This window comes from Hypanus sabinus, chromosome 5 (genome assembly GCF_030144855.1).
Source record: "Hypanus sabinus isolate sHypSab1 chromosome 5, sHypSab1.hap1, whole genome shotgun sequence".
NCBI lineage: Eukaryota > Metazoa > Chordata > Chondrichthyes > Myliobatiformes > Dasyatidae > Hypanus > Hypanus sabinus.
In genome coordinates this window covers 11,375,706-11,399,255 of record NC_082710.1, presented here as the reverse complement: position 1 = coordinate 11,399,255, position 23,550 = coordinate 11,375,706, and the positions used below count along the sequence as shown (strand labels likewise).

General features: G+C 42.6%; 1 protein-coding gene across 1 annotated transcript in view; it reads left to right on the top strand.

Annotated features, from left to right (window-relative positions):
- LOC132393867 (versican core protein-like) overlaps positions 1–23,550 on the top strand; it is a 184,071-nt gene that overhangs the window by 140,641 nt on the left and 19,880 nt on the right. Inside the window, exons 10-11 of the mRNA XM_059969260.1 lie at positions 1,031–1,189; positions 7,494–7,576. Of these exons, the coding sequence (XP_059825243.1) occupies positions 1,031–1,189; positions 7,494–7,576 (242 nt within the window). The remainder of the gene's footprint in view (positions 1–1,030; positions 1,190–7,493; positions 7,577–23,550) is intronic.

Here is a 23,550-nt window from a genome sequence, read left to right as displayed (position 1 = left end):
CTTTCTCCTTGGGCAGGAATGGTTAATTTGAGAGGACAAAATTTGAAGGAGATCAGAGGAAAGTATTGTGGGGTGGGGGGGAATGTCAGAGGTAAGTTTTATTACGCAGAATGGTGGGCACATGGAGTACTCTGCCTGGGTGTTGGTAGATGCAGATATATTGGGGACATTTAAGATGGGTAGATGGATGAGAGTAAAATGGAGGACTTAGTGATTAAGGATTTCACAGATTTCAAAGATTAGCTTTATTTATCATATGTACATCGAAACATACAGTGAAATGCAAGGATTGTGCTGGGATGTCCACAAGCATCACCATGCCATCACCATCACCAACACAGCGTGCACACAGCTCACTAGCTCTAACCAGTAAGTCTTTGGAAAGTGGGAGGAAACCGGAGCACCAGGAGGTAACCCATGTGGTCATGGAGAGAAAGTACAAAATCCTTACAGGCAGAGGTGGAAATTGAACCCTGATCTTACAGCTCGTGTTGTAGCGGCATTCTGCTAACCACTACGGTCCTGTGCCACCTTGTGGGAAGAAAGAGTTAGATTGATCTTGGAGAAGGTTAAAAAGTTGGCACAAGATCCTGTGCCAAAGGGCCTGTGCTGTGCTGAGCTATTCTATGTTCTGAAGTGACATTCTTGTCTGCACCCACTTAAAGCAAAGTAATCTCATGCAATGAACTGGAAGGTGAGATTTCTCTGTCCCGCAATTATAACTTCAACAGAGATTTCTCAGGCGCTCCTGTAATCACACATTTTTTTGCTCCTTATATCTCTAGTGTGACTGAATGACGACTGGCTGCAAATGCAGTTTAATTAGTTCTGCATTACATTGTGAGCTAATAGGCCTGTAGTGTGCTCTATATTTAATGCCACCTTTTTACAAATCTTATACTATTGGATGGTTTTCAGATATATAAGCGCATTTATAATTTAAGGAAGTGTTCCTGCACCTTTAGTTAAGAAGGTAGGATTGGCAGTACTGTGTCCCGTGGATTGATGCCTCTGTCAATTTGATTGTCAGATACGGAGGATTGCGATTTTGGATGGCACAAGTTCCAAGGACATTGCTACAAATACTTCGGCCACCGGCGGAACTGGGAGGACGCGGAGAAGGATTGTCGCCTGCAGGGAGCTCACCTGTCCAGCATCCTGACGCACGAGGAGCAACTCTTTGTGAATCGTATGTACTTTGACAATTCAGAAACACTTCTTCCAATTGATTCATGAATGCACAAAGATCTCTAGAATGTGAATTCAGAGTCATAGTATGGGTAATGGAATATTAAGTCAGTTGGTTCTGATTTTCATAATTGGAGAGAGCAATGCTGAAATAAAATATTTGGTAGACTAACTACAGGGGGAGCTAATTAGCTTTTGAGCTCTTATCTTACTGTTTGTGATGTAATAGCTAGTCTTAATCTAATTCCACATACTCAGTTTAAGAAAAGTTTACTATATGTAACAAGTGACCAGGCATCTATTCCACTTTGAGGAACAAAGCTACAAATGTCTGCAACTTTTGTGTGTAGAAGTGTTTTCTAGACTGGAAAGGCCATGCTTGATTTTTAATATATCTGAGAAGGTTCATGGGAATGGGAGGGTTATCGCATGAGGAGCACTTGATGCCCTGTGCTTGTACTCTCTGGAGTTTAGATGAATGAGGGGTAGGGATCTCACTGAACCTACTGAATTTTGAATGGCCTGGATAGTGTGGATGTGGATATTTCCAGTAGTAGGGGAGTCTAAGAGCAAAGAGCACAGCCTCAGAATAGAAGGAAGTCCATTTAGAACAGAGATCAGGAGGAATTCCTTTAGCCAGAGGGCGGTGAATCTGTGGAATTTATTGCACAGGCAAATGTGGAGGTCAAGTTTTTGGGTATATTTAAAATGAAGTTGATAGGTTCTTGATTTGTGAGGGTAGAATAGCTAATTTAAGCATTTCTCATAATCAAACGCTTAAAATCATAGAAGACATGTCAGCTCTTACTAAAGCAAACCTGGCAATCTTTGTTTGCCATATTTGTCTCAGAGCCCTGACACATGTTTTCCCCTGACACTTCTCCAACATCCCTTTGAATGCGCTACTTAACGTTTGTTTCAGCCACTCTTCCAGGCAGTGAGTTACTTTGCATCACAGCTCTTCTCCAAAGCCGATTTATCTTTTCTAAGCATGTTTCGCCCGGCGGATTTTAGGTGTGGAGAAACCAGGCCCTTTCATCCATTGCGGGGTAATTTCCATCCCAAGCAGATCAGCTCTCCAGATATAAAAGCTGGCATTCTAATACCATTACTGTTTATTTTCGGCACTTGTCCATGACATTTTAATGATTCACATACATGGATCCTTGGACTGAGAACCCATCTATTGCCTGTAGCATTTTATTGTTGCAAAGACTGATTATTTTTAACTCCAAAGGGAAGAGTTGCCTATTATGTTTTCTTGCCATTAATACTGCAGAACTTATCAATGCTATCTATAACAGCACCTATATTATGATATGATGAATCTTATCAAATGCCTTCTACAATGAAGCAGCCTTCAACGTTATTTAGATATCTCTCCAAAAAGTCAAAGTAAAATTAAAATTTATTTTTGATGTACTTACGTCACCATATGCTACCTTGAGATTCATTCCCTTGCAGGGATTTATAGAAAAATAAAGCAATACAATAGGATTTATGAAAAATTGTTAACAAAACTTGACAGGCAACCAATGTGTAATACAAGTCAAATTCTGCAGTTTAAAAATACTGAGAATGTGAGTTGTAAAGAGTCCTTCAAAAATGAGTCTGTAGGTTGTAGAATCAGTTCAGAGTAGTGGTGAGGATATTATCCATGCTGGTTCATCAACCTGATGGTTGAAGGGTAATAACAGTTCCTGAACCTGGCGGTGTGGGATCTAAAGCTCCTGTACTTCTTGCCTAATGGTAGTAATGGGAAGAACATAGAATAGTACAGCACAGTACAGGTACTTCGGCCCACAATGTTGTGCCGACCCTTAAACCCTGCCTCCCATATAATCCCCCCCCCATCTTAAATTCCTCCATATACCTGTCTAGTCGTCTCTTAAATTTCACTAGTGTATCTGCCTCCACCACTGACTCAGGCAGTGCATTCCACGCACCAACCACTCTATGAGTAAAAAAACCTTCCTCTAATATCCCCCTTGAACTTCCCACCCCTTACCTTAAAGCCATTTCCTCTTTTATTGAGCAGTGGTGCCCCGGGGAAGAGGCGCTGGCTGTCCACTCTTATCTATTCCTCTTATTATCTTGTATACCTCTATCATGTCTCCTCTCATCCTCCTTCTCTCCAAAGAGTAAAGCCCTAGCTCCCTTAATCTCTGATCATAATGCATACTCTCTAAACCAGGCAGCATCCTGGTAAATCTCCTCCGTACCCTTTCCAATGCTTCCCCATCCTTCCTATACTGAGGCGACTAGAACTGGACACAATACTCCAAGTGTGGCCCAACCAGAGTTTTATAGAGCTGCATCATTACCTCACGACTCTTAAACTCTATTCCTTGACTTATGAAAGCTAACACCCCATAAGTTTTCTTAACTACCCTATCTACCTGTGAAGAGAGCATGGCCTGAATGTCGGGGGGTCTTTCATGATGGATGCCGCTTTCTTTTGTAAACGTACTTGATGATGAGATGGGCTTTGATGTGATGCCTTGCCAAGCACGCCACCCGTCTTACAGGTCAGTGTTGCCTCTTTCTGATCCGCTGAAAAATCTCAAGGTGTTCTGTGACTCCCTTCTTAATTATCAGCTCTTAACATTTTTCCAGAAATAAATGCAAGGCTAATTGGTCTATAATTCCCTGGTGACCCTCTATTAACTTCTTTAAATAGTAGGGTGAGACGAATGATTTGCAAGTTTTGGGACAACAGTTCTGGAATCCTTAGATCACAAAGAAGGAAAGTGCTTATAATATACACCAGGTTGAAAGAAAGAGTTCTTAATATTTTGTGTCCAAATACGCAAAATAAAAGGATCTATTGCCAATGGATATTCAAAGCATTTTATTTTTGTTCAAAAGAGGGGAGCCACAGTGGTGTAGTGGTGAGTGCAGCACTACTACAACTTGAGGCATTTTGGAGTTCAGAGTTCAATTCCAGCGCTCCCCCGTATGTTCTCCCTGGGAACCGTGTGTGCTTTTTCTGGATCCTCCAGTTTCCTCCTACAGTCCAAAGATGTATCAATTAATCGGTTAATTTGTCATTGTCAATTTTTCTGTAAATAGGGTTGGGTTAAGTAGGTGAGCTGCTAGGCAGTGCATCCCAAAGGGCCGGAAGGGCCTGTTCTGTGCTGTATCTCTAAAATAAAAAAAATAAGAAACAATTTGGTTTTAATCCTTTCAAGATGAAATAATTTTATATCAGTAATGAGAACAAATGTAGCTGAGTTCTGGGTTATGTATTTGAATCAACTTTAGTGTACAAGTACACAGGATTTGATAATTAACTTACTTTGAGCTTTGATAAATTCAATTTGATTGAAAATCATAATGGAGTTCTAAAGTCAAAGTAGGTGGTTACCAAAAAGAGGAATGTCCTATGGTAGTCAAAGAGCAATACAGCATAGATGTATAGACAATACAGCCCAACCAGTCCATGGTGCCAACCCAGCCGGCCTCAATTTCCTGTGTTCAGCTTGTATCCCACCCCTTCACGTACCCATCCAAGTACTTCTTAAATGATGCTTTTGTACCCGCTTCAACCACTTCCTCTGGCAGCTCATTCCATATGCTCACCACATCAGTGTGAGAAAGTTGCTCCTCAGGCACCGTTTAAATCTTTCCTCTCTCAGCCTAAATCTATGCCCCTTAGGCCTCCTCTGTTGTAGGGAAGACTACTACCATCCATCTTATTCTATGTCTCTCAAACTTTTAAATATTCCTAAAGGATCATTTTCCTACAGTCCAAAGAATAGAGGGATGACCTAGCCAACCTCTACCTCCATCTTGCCAAAGTAAACAGTGTTGCCATTGAAATGGAGATGGTTGAGATGAATGTGAATGACTCCTGTAGATGTAATTTAAGTGTTACTGCTACCTTCTTTACTGGGATCTGGTCATAATGAGTACAGGTTCTCAAATACTCGCATCACCAGATCCTACTAAAGAAGGTAGCAGTGATGCTTATGTTATAGAGTGGGTATTGGCAGGAAACCAGTACAGAACCCCTACTGTTGTTAAGAGGAATGGTTACTCTTGAGGACAAGGCTTTGTAGGGTTAGGGGCTGTACACCACAGATGGCTAACAGTAGCAGCCAAGAGGTAGATGCAAATAACGTTAAAACTAGAGTTACCTGGTATAGATTAAGACCATAAGATATAGGAGTAGAATCAGGGCATTGTTCACCTTTGAGAGGATTTTATTTTATTCTTACATTTTTGTTTAAGTAATTGAACAGCTGCAGGTTCACCTTTTATCTTGATGGTGGTGTTATCTGTGCCACTGTTTCCTTCATAGTGTGATCTGAGATTAGGCGGGCTGGACATCGCAGAACTTTGCCCCTCACACGGAGCTCCCCCTCGCACATGTTGCGCCTGTCAGCTCCACACTGAGCTGACGCAACTCAAAGCCTCTGGGCTGAACTCATCCAAATGGTCAACGGCTCTGTGACACACATCACCAGATGATCTGAATTCATTTTGTGTGGTGAAATTATCCAGGCCTTATCTTTGAGACACTACTTTTGCTTGCCATTGCACATGTGAGAAAGGGTTCAAATTTCATTGAAACTTACAATAGATTCTTAGTTATTTCACTGATAATATTCCTAAAGTTCTTAACCCTAGTTCCAGCATTATGGTCTACAGAGTGAAGGAGGATAAGAGCTGATTTGATAGAGGTATTCTAGATGATAAGAGGCATCAATAGAGTGCGCAGCTGACTTTTTCCCAGGGTGGAAATCATCACTACACAAGGACATATAAAGTATAGGAGGGATGTCAGATGTAGGTTGTTATTTACACAGAGAGTGCTGGGTGCCTGGAATGCACTGCTGGGAGTGATGTTAGAGGCAGATACATTAGGGACATTTAGGAGACTCTTAGAAAGGCATGGATGAAAGGGAAATTGAGGGTTATGTGGGAGGGAAGGGTTAGATTGATCTTGCAGTAGGTCAGAAGGTCAGCCCAACAGTGTGGGCTGAAGAGCCTGTGCTGTGTTGTACTGTTCTATAGTCTATAGCCTCTAGTATGTGTATGGCCTTGAAATCTGAAATGTGATATTTAATGTTTAATCCTTGTGTCGGCGAAATAATGTGCACACGTTTTCTTAAGTCTGTTTTTAAACAGACCCCAAATATGTTGATTAGTAAGTTTGTATCCCTTGGGAACATTCACATAGAGAGAGGGATCTTGAAGAACTAATCCATATCTCTCCTGAGAGTGGCCTCACAAGTGGCTGGGGTAGTAAAGAAGACGAACTGCATGTTTATCTTCATTGCTTGGGTCAGTAATATAAAACTTCGGTAAGGCCACATTAATGCAGGAGCATAATTAGGCCATTCGGCCCATTGAGCCTGCTCCTCCATTCCATCATGGCTGATTTATTTTCCCTCTCAACCTCATTCTCCTGTCTTCCCCCAGTAACCTTTGATACACTGTTTAATCAAGAACCTATCAATTTTTTCCTTAAAGATACTGAATGATTTGGCCTGCACCACTGTCTGAGGCAATGAATTCCACAGACTCACCATCTCTGGCTAAAGAAAATTTCCCTCATCTCTGTTCTAAATGGATGACCCTCTATTTCCCTCTGGCCCTAGACTCCCCACTATAGGAAATATCCTCTGAATCCACTCTATCTAGGCTTTTCAATGTTCAATAGGTTTCAATGAGATCCTCCCCTCATTCTTCAAAATTCCAGTGAGTACAGGCCCATAAACCTTTCATTCCTGGGATCATTTGCATGAACCTCTCCAATGCCTGTTCATCTCTTCTTAGTTAAGGGGCCCAAAACTGCTCACAATACTCCATGTGTGGTCTAGCCAATGTCCTATAAAGTGTGTGTCAGTTTAATAACAACATCTGAATAACTTTGAGTAAGCCCCACATTACTCAAACATGTGAAATTTAAATTAGCATAAATGTGATACATAAACACAAGAGATTCTGCAAATGCTGGAAATCAAAACCTTGATGAAAGGTCTCTGCCCAAAAAGGCAACTGTTTATTCCTCTTCATTGATGCTGCCTAACCTGTCGAGTTCCTCCAACATTTTGTGTGTTACAGCTGTGATGCTCAGTAAGTAGTTTTTACCTTGAGAGGAGGAGAATAAATGATGGTTGTAGAAAAGCAGAAATTCCAGAACCACTGGCCATTAGAATCCAGTTATTCAGTGTTCCATACAAGATTGGCAAGACAGGAAATGCATCTTTGTAAACAAGTTGATTTTACTGGATGAATCATTATTATGTACAGAATTGGAATTAAGTACTTCCTTCTTTGTTTTATCTGCCCCATAGGTATTGGCCAGGACTACCAGTGGATTGGCCTAAATGACAAAATGTTTGAACGTGATTTTCGCTGGACTGATGGAAGTCCTCTGGTTAGTCTTTGATGCTTTGTTTATCTTCTGTGCGTGTCAAGTGGAACGTTCCTGAGTGACTCATAGAAAGGCAGTGTGGACTAACTGCTGGATTGTGTTTTAGATTTGTCACTGTAAAGTATAATTACAATGAAAGCTGTATTGCTGAGCTTTATCGTTGCACTAGATGTGTTAGGGGAGCTAATAAAAAAAGCACCTTATTAGGTACCTCCTGGACTGAGTAGAGGATCTATGTGAACTGAGTGTGTGTTCATGGTCTTCTGCTCCTGCAGCCCATCCACTTCAAGGATGACGCGTTGTGCATTCAGAGATGCTTTTTCTGCACACCACTGTTTATAATGCATAGTTATTTGAGTTTCCATTGCCGTCTTATCAGCTTGAACCAGTCTCCCTATTCTCTGACCTCTCTCAAGGCATTTTCACCCACAAAACTGCCACTCACTGCATGATCTTTTTTCTGTTTTTCACACCATTTTCTGTAAACTCTAGAGACACAAAAACCCCAGATGATAAGCAGTTACAGAGACAGACATTCCACCCTGTCGGTCACCAACAATCAGCCCCATACTACATGCTTTTATGCATTGAGTTGCTGCCGCATGATTGACCGATTAGATATTTTAATTAACAAGCAGGTGTACCTAATAAAAGGAGGCCTCTGAGAGTAATATTTCTAATAAGTACAAAAAATCGATTGTATAGTAATATATAAGTGTGGGTACTCGACTACTGTAACCAAGTTACAACTTCTGCTTTAGATTTTACTTTGTACAATTAGAAATCAAGGCTATCCAAAAGCAGATATACAGGCCATCAAACAGGAGCATGGATATTGGGTGCAAGTTGAATAGGGAGTTAACATTGGCATGTGGCAAAGGTAATGTCGCAGTAGTTATGGGGGATTTCAACATGCAGGTGAACTGGGAGAATCAGGTTGGTGCTGGACCCCAGGACAGGGAGTTTGTAGAGTGCCTACGGGATGCATTCTTGGAACAGCTTGTACGAGAGCCGACCAGGGACAAGACTATTCTGGATTTAGTGTTATGTAATGAACAGGATTTGATAAGCGATCTTGCAGTAAAGGAGCCATTAGGAGGTGGTGATCATAATATGATAAGTTTTTATCTGCAGTTTGAGAAGGATAAGGGCTGCTCGCAGGTGTCAGTGTTGCAGTTGAACAGGGGAAACTATGGAGCCATGAGGGAGGAGCTGGCCAAACTTGACTGGACGGATAGCCTAGCAGAAAAGACAGTGGAACAGCAATGGCAGGTATTCTTGGGAATAATGCACAAGGTGCAAAATCAGTTCATCCCCCAGAGAAGGAAGGATTCAAAGGGGGGAAAGGGGCCACAGTGGTTGACAAAGGAAGTCAGAGATTGCAGAGCATTAAGAAAAAAGGAAGTATGACAGAGCTAAGGTGAGTGGGAGGACAGATGATTGGGAAGTTTTTAAGGAACAACAGAACTTAACTAAAAAGGCAAAACAGGGAGAATAAATGAGGTACGAATGCAAGCTAGCCAAGAATATAAAGGAAGATAGCAAAAGCTTTTTTTAGGTATGTGAAGAGAAAGAAGATAGTTAAGAACAATGTTGGGCCCTTGAAGAATGAATTGGGTGAAATTGTTATGGGAAGCAGAGAAATGGCAGAAGAATTTAATAAGTACTTTAGATCTGTCTTCACTAGGGAAAACACAAGCAATCTCTCAGATGTATGGATGGGCCAAGGACATAGGGTAACAGAGGAAATGAAACAGATTGACATTAGGAAGGAAACGGTGATGAGAAGACTGATGGGACTGAAGGCTGACAAATCCCCAGGTCCAGATGGTCTGCATCCTAGGGTACTAAAGGAGGTGGCCCTGGAAATTGCGGATGCATTGGTAATCATTTTCCAATGTTCCTTAGATTCAGGATTAGTTCCTGAGGATTGGAGAATGGCTAATGTTATCCCACTTTCTAAGAAAGGAGGGAGGGAGAAAACAGAGAACTATCGACCTGTCAGCCTGACATCGGTGGTGGGGAAGATGCTAGAGTCCATTATTAAGGATGAAATAGTGGCATATCTAGATAGCAGTGATAGGATTGGGCCGAGTCAGCATGGATTTACCAAGGGTAAATCATGCTTGACTAATCTATTGGAGTTTTTCGAGGATGTAACCAGGAAGTTAGACGGGGGAAGATCCAGTGGATGTAGTGTACCTCGATTTTCAGAAGGCATTTGATAATGTCCCACATAGGAGATTGGTGGGTAAAATCAAAGCTCAGGGCATCGGGGGGAAGACATTGACATGGATAGAAAACTGGTTGACAGTTAGAAAGCAAAGGGTAGCGGTGAATGGGTGTTTCTCGGAATGGCAGGTGGTGACTAGTGGGGTGCCACAGGGCTCGGTATTGGGACCACAGCTGTTTACAATTTACGTCAATGATTTGGATGAAGGCATTGAAAATAACATCAGCAAGTTTGCTGATGATACTAAGCTGGGTGGCAGTGTGACATGTGATGAGGATGTTAGGAGAATTCAGGGTGACTTGGATAGGCTGGGTGAGTGGACAGATCCTTGCAGATGATGTTTAATGTGAATAAGTGTGAGGTTATCCATTTTGGGAGTAAGAACTGGAAGGCAGATTATTATCTGAACGGTGTAGAGTTAGGTAAGGGAGAAATACAAAGAGATCGAGGAGTACTTGTTCATCAGTCACTGCAGGTGAATGAGCAAGTGCAGCAGGCAGTGAAGAAGGCTAATGGAATGTTGGCCTTTATTACAAAGGGAATTGAGTACAAGAGCAAGGAAATCCTCTTGCATTTGTACAGAGCCCTGGTGAGACCACACCTGGAGTATTGTGTACAGTTTTGGTCTCCAGGGTTAAGGAAGGACATCCTGGCTATAGAGGAAGTGCAGCGTAGATTCACGAGGTTAATTCCTGGGATGTCTGGACTGTCTTATGCAGAGAGGTTAGAGAGACTGGGCTTGTACACGCTGAAATTAAGGAGATTGAGAAGGGGATCTGATTGAAACATATAAGATTATTAAGGGATTGGACAAGATAGTGGCAGGAAATATGTCCCAAATGCTGGGAGAGTCCAGTATCAGAGGGCATGGTTTGAGAATAAGGGGTAGGTCATTTAGGACAGAGTTAAGGAAAAACTTCTTCTCCCAGAGAGTTGTGGGGGTCTGGAATGCACTGCCTCGGAAGGTAGTGCAGGCCAATTCTCTGGATGCTTTCAAGAAGGAGCTAGATAGGTATCTTATGGATAGGGGAATCAAGGGATATGGGGACAAGGCAGGAACCAGGTATTGATAGTAGATGATCAGCCATGATCTCAAAATGCGGTGCAGGCTCGAAGGGCCGAATGGTCTACTTCTGCACCTATTGTCTATTGTCATTAAGAAATCCATTCAAGCATAAGATGTACTGGTACGTCTCCCAACGGAAGTAGACTGCACTTAGTGTGCAGAACAGAATCTAATGCAGGGACCAACACAGGACTTTGGTCACCTCCTTGTAAACATTGGAATTGGACTTAGTTTATTATAGTCACATGTCCCAAGATACAGTGACAATCTTGTCTTGCATATTATTCATATAGATGAGATCATAACATAATACACTGAGGTAGAACAAAGTGAAGCAGTAACAATAAAGCATAACAACTACAGAGAGAGTGCAGTGTGGGTAAACAACAAAGTGCAAGACCACAACGAGGTGGAGTGTGAGATCAAGAGTCCATCTTATCATACTAGGGAACCATTCAGTAGTCTTACAAGAGCGGGATAAAAATTGTCCTTGAGCTAGTGATGGGAGGGTAGAAGAGAGAATGTCTGGAGTGGATGCGGTCTTTGATTATGCTGGCTACTTCACAGAGGTTGCAAGAAATGTAGACATTTGCAGTGAAGGCAGATGTCAAAAGCAGGCTGGTAACACAATCGCTTACTGGAAAGTGATTATATACGTATTATGTATGCATGCACAAAATCTGTATAACTATTTTTCAACTACAGTGTAAAGCCCATCTATTCAGCGTGAGGCCATTTCTACCTCAGGCTCCACAGGCACTTGATGAACATAGAAAGCCTACAACACAATACAGGCCCTTTGGCCCACAAAGAATATGTCCTTACCTTACAAATTACCTGGGGTTATCCATAGCCCTTTATTTTTCTGAGCTCCACGTACCTGTCCAGGAGTCTCTTAAAAGACCCTATTGTTCACGCCTCCACCACCGTTGCTGGCAGCCCATTACACTCACTCATCACTCTCTGTGTGAAAAACTTACGCCTGACATTTCCACTGTACCTACTCTCCAGCACCTTAAAACTGCCCTCTTGTGCTAGCCATTTCAGCCCTGGGGAAAAAGCCTCTGACTATCCACACGATCAGTGCCATCTCAACTGAAGGAAGAAAGGGCTATGGAGCTTCTGCCATGGAGACAAGGATAATTACCACTGACAATAACTGGTTTAAAAATCACTTTTTAATTGTCGGAAAACTTTTGTTGGATCTCCATTTTATATATGTTCCTAATTGCAAAGCTGCATTGTAGGAAAATGTATAAATCATTCTCATCTCCATAGCTGTTTGTTCCATGATTTGTTTAAGAAGCTGAAAGTGTGGGCTCGCATTCCTGTGCCAACATAGCACGTCCACCCAGCTCAGCAGAAAACAGCACAGAAATTTCTAAGTAAAAGGATGTAGTTTTATTGACTAATGCAGAGACACAGGAAATGCCACAGTTGACAAATGTTGCTAAAAAAAAGGGCTTCTTATTGTAAGGTAAAACATGAAATGATTCCAATTATTAAAAAGTTGGCAGACAAATCTAGAACACATATTTCCATGCAGGTTCTTTGTAGCACTTTCATACAATAGACTGGCTTTATGTCTGTCATGCTGTTTGAATTATTAGCATTGTTTGACTATATAAGGTATTTCATTATAAAATGCTACTTCCCTTATAAATCTATTCCTGAGTACATCCCAAGAAGTGTATTGTTCTTGGAGCCAAGTACTGTTGGTGATCTGGCGGAGATATTTTTAGGCCCTCTGCAGTAAGCCATTACCATGATCTGTCGCTGAGGTATACAGTGGGGTCCTGAGGCAGCTGTGATATAATTGAGCTTTTGTACAGAGCTGAGGCACTCACACATGTGGTAAACTACTTGAAGTCACCAATTTTTGTAAGTGTAAATTGAGACGCTGAACCCTGTAGACATTGCACAGAACTGGCACTTTTGACGTCTTTACCTCACTGAGGCTAAACCCACGGGGAGAAATTCTCAGTTGGTTTATTTAGAGGCAGAATAAAATCTCTAGATGGTATATTTGCTGTTGATGCAGCATAATAGGTCTAGTGTGGTTGGCTGGTCTCAACTTTGTGTAATGATGACTGTATGGAAAACGCATAGACACCTTCTAATATACCTTTCATTACTTTGTCACGATGGGAAGGAATACAAATGCATTTTACATTGCTTAGTAAAACCGTTGATAGAACTGTCTTTTTCCCTTCAATAAACCTTAAATCATTTGATCCTGTAGCCGTTGCTGTACTAGAGACATTTTATAAGCTCACAAGATGAATTGAGCTACCTCCTTTCACTTGAAAATCTAAAATTGATCCAGCTTCCTTAACTGTTTACAGTCAAAAGGCAGTGTGGTGGTTTGAGTTTGGGTTTCCATTCCTTCATCCTCCGCAAAGGGTTTGTACGCCCTCCCCATGAACGTACGGCTTTCCTCTGGGTGCTCCGGTTTCCTCCCATAGTCCAAAGACATTCTGGTTAGTAGGTTAATGATTTGCAGGCTGGAGCAAGCTTGTTGGGGTTGAAGGGCTTGTTCCACGTTCTAAATAATAAATAATAGAAGTCTATACATTTGTAAACTAATTACAATAGCAACAATTCTCTTCACTTCTCCATTAAGTTCTTTTTGGATAATAACCTGAAAGCGTCGTGGTTAGCATAATGCTTTAAAGTTCAACTCCTGCCTTCTCCCATCGACCTGCACCTGGACCATATCACTCCTATTCATGTACTTATCCAAACTTCACTTCAATGCTGGAATCAAACCCACATCCACTCACCACCCTCTGGGTGAGGGTGATCCCCCTTAAACATTTTGCTTTTCATCTTTAACCCATGACCTCTAGTTCGAACCTCACCAAACCAAAGGAGATGATTTAATTCTATCACAACCACCCAGGTCAGACCTCAAGAGTTCTAATGTAAGTTCATAAGTATGTATGACATCCGTTAGTCATGTGAGACCATGGATCTGCGCCTGGAAAGTCTTCTCCAGGGCGCAAGCAAGCCTGGGCAGGGTTGTATGGAAGACCGGCTGTTGCCCATGCTGCTAGTCTCCGCTCTCCACACCACTGATTTTGTCCAAGGGAAGGGCAAGGGCCGATTCAGCTTGGCACCAGTGTCATCGCAGGAGTTGCCAGAGTGAGATTGAAGACAACGTCGGACTGCCTTAGGGAGTCCAGCTCCGGATTTGTCCTCAGGGTTTACTCCCGAAGCCTTTCCCATGAGAGGGTATGGCTGCAAGGCAGCAGAGTTTTGAAATCAGAGTTTTCCCTCTCTTAGATGGACTGCCTTCCCAGGCTGACGAACTCCATCTACCCGAATCCATAAGTAGAGCCCTGTTTTAAAACTCTTATTATAATTCTGTTGTTCACCTTTGAACTTACTGAATTACGTAGGTTCCAATTTAAACATTTTTACAAATATTACTTGTGAAAAGAAACATTGCAGGCAAGCTTAGCACTGATGGTCCTCCCCCAGTTATCCTTGAGGAGGAGGTGGTGTTGAGGTGGCTTCCTGAACAGCTGCAGTGGTCTGGAACAGGCAGCCTCACACTGCTGTTGAATAAGGATTACCAGTGGTACTGAAGGAACAAGTGTGCATTTCCAGTGCAGGTGGTGTGTGAATTGGGGAAGAACCTGCCTGCGGTCATCATCTCTTGGAAGTGGTGCATTAGTCCTTGCCAGTGGGTGCGGTGAGCAAGTCTGGAGCTGTGAGTAACTTGAAGATAACCCAGGAAATTCTCGACCAGTGAGTCTGACTTCAGTGATGGGCAAGTTGTTGGAGAAGATCCTGAGAGGCAGGATTTATGAGCATTTGGAGAGACATAATCTGATTAGGGGTTGTGAAGGGCAGATTATGCCAAACGAGCCTGATTGAATTCTTTGAGGAAGTAACAAAACACATTGAAGGTAGAGCAGTGGATATTGTGAATATGGATTTCAGTAAGGCATTTGATAAGGTTCCCTATGCGAGGCTTATTCAGAAAGTAAGGAGGCATGGGATCCAAGGGGAGATTGCTTTGTGGATCCAGAATTGACTTGTCCACAGAAGGCAAAGGTGGTTTGTATTCTGCATGGAGGTTGGTAACCAGTGGTGTATCGCAGGAATCTGTTCTGGGACCCCTCTTTGTGATTTGTATAAAGGACCTGGAATATAATATTAATAGTAAGAATCTTGGCAGTGTGGAGGATCTGAGGGATCTTGGGGTCCGTGTTGATAGGACACTCAAAGCTGCTGCACAGGTTGACAGTGTTAAGAAGCTGTATGGTGTGTTGGCTTTCATCAACCATGGGATTGTTCAAGCGCTGTGAGGTAATGCTACAGCTATATAAGACCGTAATCAGATCCTACTTGCAGTAGTATGTTCAGTTCTGGCCACCTCACTCCAGGAAGGATGAGTATACTACAGAGAGAGTGCAGAGGAGATTTACAAGGATGTTGCCTGGATTGGAGGGTGTGTCTTATGAGAATAGGTTGAGTGAACATGGCCTTTTCTCTTTGGAGCAACAGAAGATGAGAGGTGACCTGATAGAGTTGTATAAGATGATGAGAGACATTGATCGTGTGGATAGCCAGAAGCTTGTTACTAGAGCTGAAATGGCTAACAGGAGGGAGCATATATTTAAGGTATTTGGAAACAGGTATCGGGGGGATGTCAGGGGTAAGTTTTTCCACACAGAGTGGTGGGTGTGTGGAATGCATTGCCGGTGGCGGTGGTGGAAGTGGATACGAAAGGGTCTTTTAAGGGTTTCTTAGATAAGTACATGGAGCTTAGAAAAATAGAGGGCTATGCGCTGGGGATATTCCAGGCAGTTTCTAGAGTAGGTTAAGTGGTCAGCACACATTGTGAGCTAAAGGGCCTGCATGTGCTCTATACTTCTATATTCTATGTGAGCTGAGTTTCTCATTGATGCTACACACTGCAGCCATTGTTTGCTGGCAATCGAGGTATATCTGGCTCTGTAACTATGTTAGGAATGCATTTTCACTGTGGTTTTCAAATCCTTCTTTGGTTTCATCTCCAGTATCTCTGTAACCTGGTTGCAGCTGGTTGGGTGGGGGGCGGGTGCAGTGAGGTTGGATGGCCGTGTGTCTGAGTGGGTGGGAAGGGAGGAACCGGGCTTGTATTGCTGTTGTTGTTTTGTTGCTTGTTGTCTCCTGTTTTGTTGTGTTCTGTTGAACATTGTGTGCACGCTATGTTGGTGCTGGTATGTGTGGTGACACTTGCGGGCTGCCCCCAGCTCATCCTTAGGTTGTGTTGGTTGTTAACATAAACAGAAACATAGAAAACCTACAGCACAATACAGGCCCTTCAGCCCACAAAGTTGTGCTGAACATGTCCCTACCTTAGAAATTACTAGGCTTACCTATAGCCCTCTATTTTACTAAGCTCCATTTACCTATCTAAAAGTCTCTTAAAAGACCCTCTCGTATCCGCCTCCCCCACCGTTGCCGGCAGCCCATTCACACACACTCACCACTGATAAAATCACTTACCCCTGCCATCTCCTCTGTACCTACTCCTCAGCGCCTTTAACCTGTGTCCTCTTGTGGCAGCCATTTCAGCCCTGGGAAAAAGCCTCTGACTATCCACAGTATCAATGCCTTTCACCATCTTATACGCCTCTATCAGATCACCTTTCATCCGAGTTCACTCAACCTATTCTCATAAAGCATGCTCCCCAATCCAGGCAGCATCCTTGTAAATCTCCTCTGCACCCTTTCTATGGATTCCACATCCTTTGTGTAGTGAGGTGACCAGAACTGAGCACAGTACTCCAAGTGGGGTCTGGACAGGGTCCCATATAGCTGCAACATTACCACTTGGCTCCTAATTTCAATTGCACAATTAAGAAGCCTAATACACCAATGGCCTTCTTAACCACAGAGTCAACCTGCGCAGCTGCTTTGAGTGTCCTATGGACTCAGACCCAAGATTCCTACAATCACCAAGGTGCTTTTCCATTGTGAATACTGAAGTAAAGCATTCATTAAGTACCTTTGCTATTTCCTCCAGTTCCATACACACTTTCCCACTGGCACACTTGATAGGTCCTATTCTTTCACATCTTATTCTCTTGCTCTTCACATACTTGTAGAATGCCTTGGGGTTTTCCTTAATCCTGCCCACCAAGGCCTTCTCATAGCCCCTCCTAATTTCCTTCTTATGCTCCTTCCAATTAGCCTTGTAATATTCTAGATCTCTAACATTACCTAGCTCTCTGAACCTTTTGTAAGCTTTTCTTTTCTGTTTGACTAAATTTATTACAGCCTTTGTACACCAACAGTTCCTGCACCCTACCATAACTCTCTGTCTCATTGGAACATACCCATACAGAACTCCACACAAATATCCCCTGAATGTTTGCCACATTTCTTCTGTACTTTTCCCTGAGAACATCTGTTTCCAATTTAAGCCTCCAATTTCCTGCCTGATAGCCTCATAATTCCCCTTACTCCAATTAAACACCTTTCTAACTTGTCTGTTCCTATCTCTCTCCAATACTATTGTAAAGGAGATAGAATTATAAAAGCACTAATTTATGTACTTCTCTGTATGTTTCCATGTACATATGATAAATAAATGAAATAGCATCAACCTTGTCTATCCCTAACAATAAATAAGAGATTCTGCAGATGCTGGAAATCTAGAGCAACACACACACAATTGTGACAGAACTCAGATGTCAGGCAACATCTGCAGAGGGAAATAAACTGTATGGTCCTGAAGGAGGGTCTCAGCCCAAAATGTCGACTGTTTATTCCTTTCCATAGATGCTGCCTGACCTTTTGAGTTCCTCCAGCACTTTGTACGTGTAATTCATCTAGTACCACAATGTTCTGATATATCTCTACTATAGATGTTTTCCTTCTTTCGTGCTTTCCCAATTTAAGCTTTCCCCAAATTGTTAACATGACAATATTCCTCAAGAATATGAATATTTGGAGATATTCTCCTAAATTTCTTTTTAACAGTTCTATAAAGCCACTTATATAACCATATAACAATTACAGCATGGAAACAGGCCATCTCGGCCCTTCTAGTCCGTGCCAAACGCTTACTCTCACCTATTCCCACCGACCTGAACTCAGCCCATAACCCTCCATTCCTTTCCTGTCCATATACCTATCCAATTTTACTTTAAATGACAATACCGAACCTGCTTCTACCACTTCTACTGGAAGCTCGTTCCACACAGCTACCACTCTCTGAGTAAAGAAAGTCCCTCTCGTGTTACCCCTAAACTTTTGCCCCCTTAACTCTCAACTCATGTCCACGTCAACCCTATCTATCCCCCTCATAATTTTAAATACCTCTATCAAGTCCCCTCTCAACCTTCTATGCTCCAAAGAACAAAGACTTAACTTGTTCAACCTTTCTCTGTAACTAAGATGCTGAAACCCAGGTAACATTCTAGCATTAACATTCTAACACTTTGGCTCACCTTTTTTGCCATCTGCCAAAACACATGAGTCAGTTAGTGTTTTCGATAATGCTCCTGTTTGTCGTCTAAAAATACCTCACTAGGTGTAAAGGCACCCCGTAAATTCAGATCTTTATTTCTACAGTCATTTCAAGGGTCCTTTCCCTAAACTGCTTTGTTAGTGAGTTGGGATTCTGCATCTAATGAGCACTGTGAATGATATACAACCCCTTTGCTTTCACATGGTTTATTTCGCCACTGCCTAGCTTAGAAAAAATAACTCAATGCCACATCAGTACTGTTGTTTTTAGTTGGGCCAGAAGATAGTTAATATTACTTATGAAAGCCAGTGTTATTCAGACTTGGGCTGCAATAACCTGGTGCGTTTTGCTTTCCACATGGCTGCAACCATGATGCAATGGTTGTATGAACGCAAACTCAGCAGTAGTATCTGCAGGTACGGAGAGTTATCAAGTAATGTTTTTTTAAAGTGACGTCTCAGACAACTGGGTGCTAATATGAAATAAACGTGCTGTAAGATGTTACTAATAGGTTAAATAAAATATGGTAAAAAAAAAAATAGCCCTGGCCATATGTAACCCCGGTTAATTAAAGCCAAAGCTGTAACGTTAGAAGGCGATGAAAACGAGGTTTACTGAATTTAAAAAAAGAGAACTTGGGAGAAAGAGTGATGTGAGAATGAGCCATAGCTGATGTAGGTGCAGACAAGCAAGAAAAAAGCAGCTAACTATTAAAAACTGAAGATATAATATACTGTTACAAGTGGAATTAGTGGTTAGTATCACTAACTTACTGAATTGAAACCTCAGGGTGAAAGTCCTGTAGGAGAGACAACATCAATAAAAAGTTTATTGTAGCTACGGCTGTAACAAGCTGCAGCTATTCCGAGATGGTATCAGCAGAGACGAGTGTCTGAGATCCCTACCCTGTGACCAGGAATTAGTTTCATTAAATCATACCAAGGGATTTCATCAGGTTTTTTGTTGTGTGAGTTTTGTGAATCAACTTTCTGTGGATGACCAACTACTTCATCCAATGAACCAAGAAACAAGATGGCGGCCACCCAAGATTGAAGAACTTGCACGGGTATGAAATGTTTAATGACATAGAGCATTCAATATGGTTAGATGTATAAGTTTATTTCTCATTCGAGGGATTTGAATTTGATTTTCTACAAGAACTGATTACTTTTGCAAAGACTTCGATAAGCTACTGAATGAGATTTGCTTTGCGTGAATGAGTTAAACTGTATATATATATTTTTGGGGTTTGAATTTGAATGCGTGGACCTCCTGACTTGAACTGAAACTGAAGTTAACCATAATACTTGAGAATAGGAATTCAATTAGTTTTCTAATTGTTAGTTTGTAAACCTTTAAATAGGGAATAATACTACATCGAATTAATTAGAGAAATTGGAGTAATAAAGGTTATTCTAATGAATCTCACTGATTCTAACTGAAAAGGAATTTGGTTTTTGTTTGCTATCTGAGGTTTGGAATCTGAACAGAATGTTAGAACTTAGAATTGTTCTTACACATGTAAATATTTTGTATATATTTCTATTTACTAACTTACTTCCAGAAGTGTGTGTTTTCTATTCACTGTGTCCTTTTGATATTTAGAGCTTCTGATGGCCCACTAGCACCTAGTGTAGTACTGTGTAATTTGAGTTTCTCCTAATGAGTGCCGCAACCAGTCACACGAGATAAGACAAGTGCTACACAGGTGTTACACATAGATCAAACTAAACTCAGAGGAACTTTCTATTCTTGGCTTCAATTGCAGTTATACTTACATTTGCAAACTTCCTCCTTTGACTTTTGGTGAGTGAAGCATGCACTAAGTGGCCATTTTATTAGGTACCTAATGAAGTGGTCACTGAATGTATGTTTATGGACTTCTGTTGTCCTCGTGCCGACTCTCTTCACCATCTCCTTCAGTATGATGCTTGAAAGAGCCACAGAAGACCTTGATGATGAGGACGGTGTCTATATCCGACACTGCACCAATGGCAGCCTGTTCAACCTGAGGCGACTACAGTCCTACACTAAGACATTGGATCAGCTCATCCAAAAGCAACTCTTCACCGATGATGCTGCCCTTGTTGCCCACACAAAGACAGCCCTGCAGCATATAACTTCATGCTTTGCAGAGGCTGCCAAGCTCTTCAGACTGGAAGTTAGCTTGAAGAAGACAGAAGTTCTCCAACAGCCCGCACCTCAGGAAGATCACCACCCTCCCCGTATCACCATCGGTGAGGCAGAGCTGAAGACAGTCCACCATTTCAGCTACCTGGGATGCACCATCTGGTCAGATGCCAAGATCGACAAGGAGAATGCTGTACAAAAGAGTCTGGAGCAACAAGCATCTGAAGAAAGGCACAAAGATCAGTGTGTAGAGAGCTGTGTACTGACCACCCTCCTGTACGGCTCCGAGTCGTGGGTCACCTACCATCACCACCTACGACTCCTTGAGCGATTTCACCAGCACTGCCTCCGCACCATCCTCAACATCCACTGGAGTGACCTCGTCACCAACATTGAAGTCCTCGAACAGGCGGAGGTCACCAACATCGAGGCCGTGCTGCTGAAGATGCAGCTGCGCTGGGCAGGGCACGTCTCCAGGGTGGAGGATCATCGCCTGCCCAAGATCGTGCTGTATGGCGAACTCTGCACTGGCCACCGTGACAGGGGGGCACCGAAGAAGAGGTACAAGGACTCTCTGAAGAAATCCTGTGGTGCCTGTCTACTCTGGCCTCCGATCGCGAGGTCTGGCAACACACCATTCACCAGTCTGTCTCCTCCTTCGAGAACGCACGCAGGGCCGGCCTTGAGGACCAAAGGAGAAGGAGGAAGAACCGTGACACAGCAGCACCAAACCCAGAACAGGTTTTCCCTCGCAGCCTCTGCGGCCGGGTCTGCCTGTCCCGGAATGGCCTCGTCAGCCACCAGCGAGCCTGCAGCAGACGTAGGCAGCCCCTTCCTCAACCTTCGTTTGCGAAGCCAAGCCGTGATTGCCGTAGTCCATCCTCTTTAAGGTTAGATGTCTTGTGTGTTCAGAGATGCTCTTCTGCATGCTACTGTTCTAACAAGTGGTTATTTGAGTTACTGTCACCTTCAATTTGAACCAGTCTGGACATTCTCCTCTGACCTCCCTCATTAACAAGGCGTTTTCACCCACAAAACTGTCTCTCACTGGATGTTTTTTGTTTCTTGCACCATTCTCTGTAATCTTCAGAGACTGTTCTGCATGAAAATCCTAGGAGATCAGCAGTTTCTGAGATACTCGAACCACCCCATCTGGCACCAACAACCACCCACAGTCAAAGTCACTTAGATCACATTTCTTCCCCATGCTTTTATACATTGAGTTGCTGCCACATGATTGGCTGCTTAGATATTTGTGTTAATTTTACAGATATATATGTGCACTTAAAGAAATGGCCACTGAGTGCAGGCTTAAACAATGAGGGCTAGCAAGATGTTAAACAAGAGAAAATATAGTAGCTTACTGTACCTATGATGTTCTGATTCCTAATAACATCCAGGAGCAGGAACTTTTCTAGCAGTTCATCAGCTGCCTGTTGACAGGGAACCCAGAAAAACACACAGATTCTACATCGATGCATTTGGTCTAGAAGGTTCCATTTCATTCTCACAGTTTGACGTAGACTTTCATACCCACTTGTTCTAAGAACTCTACCAGTCATGGCAAAGCAAGAGAAGAGAGTAACCACTTGAAGTCTAGTCCAACCTTGAAAGCAACTAGATATTAATTTTAGGCATGTTTCAACTACTCTTTAGAGCAAAAGAGGATGAGAGGTGACTTGATAAAGTCATACAATGTTCCATGATCTGTGTTCTACTGTATTTCCCTTTGTTTCTGATGACATCAACATTGACGTACACAACATGAGATGTTAAATGTAATTTTCCTTCAGCTCCTTCACACTTTCTCCTAACTCAAGGAGTAGACATGGTCCCCAGCTGTGCCTGACTTTTCATTGGCTATGTAGAACAGTCCATGTTCCAAGCCTTCCCCAGCAATGCTCTCTAACTCTTCCTCTATATACACTGATGACTACATTGCTGCTGCTTCATTAACCCATGCTGAGCTCGTCAACTTTGCCTCCAACTTCCACCCCGCCCTTAAATTCACTTGGCCAATCTCTGACATCTCACTCCCCTTTCTTGATCTCTCTGTCTCCATCTCTGGATGGAAACAGGCATCCTAGTACAGCCCTGAAGAAGGGTCTTGGCCTGAAATGTTCATTCATTTCCACAAATGCTGCCCAGCTCAGGGATAACAACCCTGACTGGTGAAAAAAATTGTTACGGAAACAACAATGAAGAATTCTTCCATATCTGTCTGTGGTTGTATGGACAGACAGAGAGGGAGGACTTCCATTGCTGTCCTAAATGCCAGTGTCATAACGGGCAATAGATGCTGCTGAGTTCCTCCAACATTTTGTATGTGCTGCTTTGGACTTGCAGCATCTGCAGAAGTTTGTGTGTTTAAAATGTGACTTAAATGTGTTTTCTTGAACAAAGCTGGACACTTGTGAGTCTGTGGACTGGAGGGCCTGTATTTTGCTGTTCTGTTCTATGAAAAGAAGGCCCCAAAACAGTACAAGCAGTATAGTATTTCCAGACTCTTTTGTTTCATGAGGGAGGCAGGTTCTGAAATGCTTCTTTCGCTGTTATCCTGCAAGAGGTCTACTTCAGCAAAGGGGGCCACTGACATGAGCTTTCCCTTCCTGATGGATCAACTACATTCACAGGGCACATCTGGTGGCCCAGCTGAGAGCTCATGCATTCCAACAGGGACCTGTGAGCCACACTAACTGACAGCCTTGCAGAACTGTCCTGTTGACATCTGCCAGGGATGCGAGCAACATCAACTGACAGGACTTCCCTCGTGAATATTACTCTCTGCAAAGGACAGAGGTGCTCAATTAGACGGCGCCTGGTGCCTCAGAATTAAATAGATTGATCTTAATTAATGTTCACTCCCGAACAGGAACAGGTGTTGGCGGGAGGGATAACATAGAGGCAGGATGCGCGCTAATGAAGCAGGACTCTTCTCATTTCGACCCGCTGCAGTGACAACCTTGCCTCAATGACAAGCACCATGCTGTCAATCTCAGATCTGTTACCATCCAAATCCATCTTCAATGCTTAATCAGTAAGCACACTGTGAATGTTTAAACTGAAGGATTAAAAAA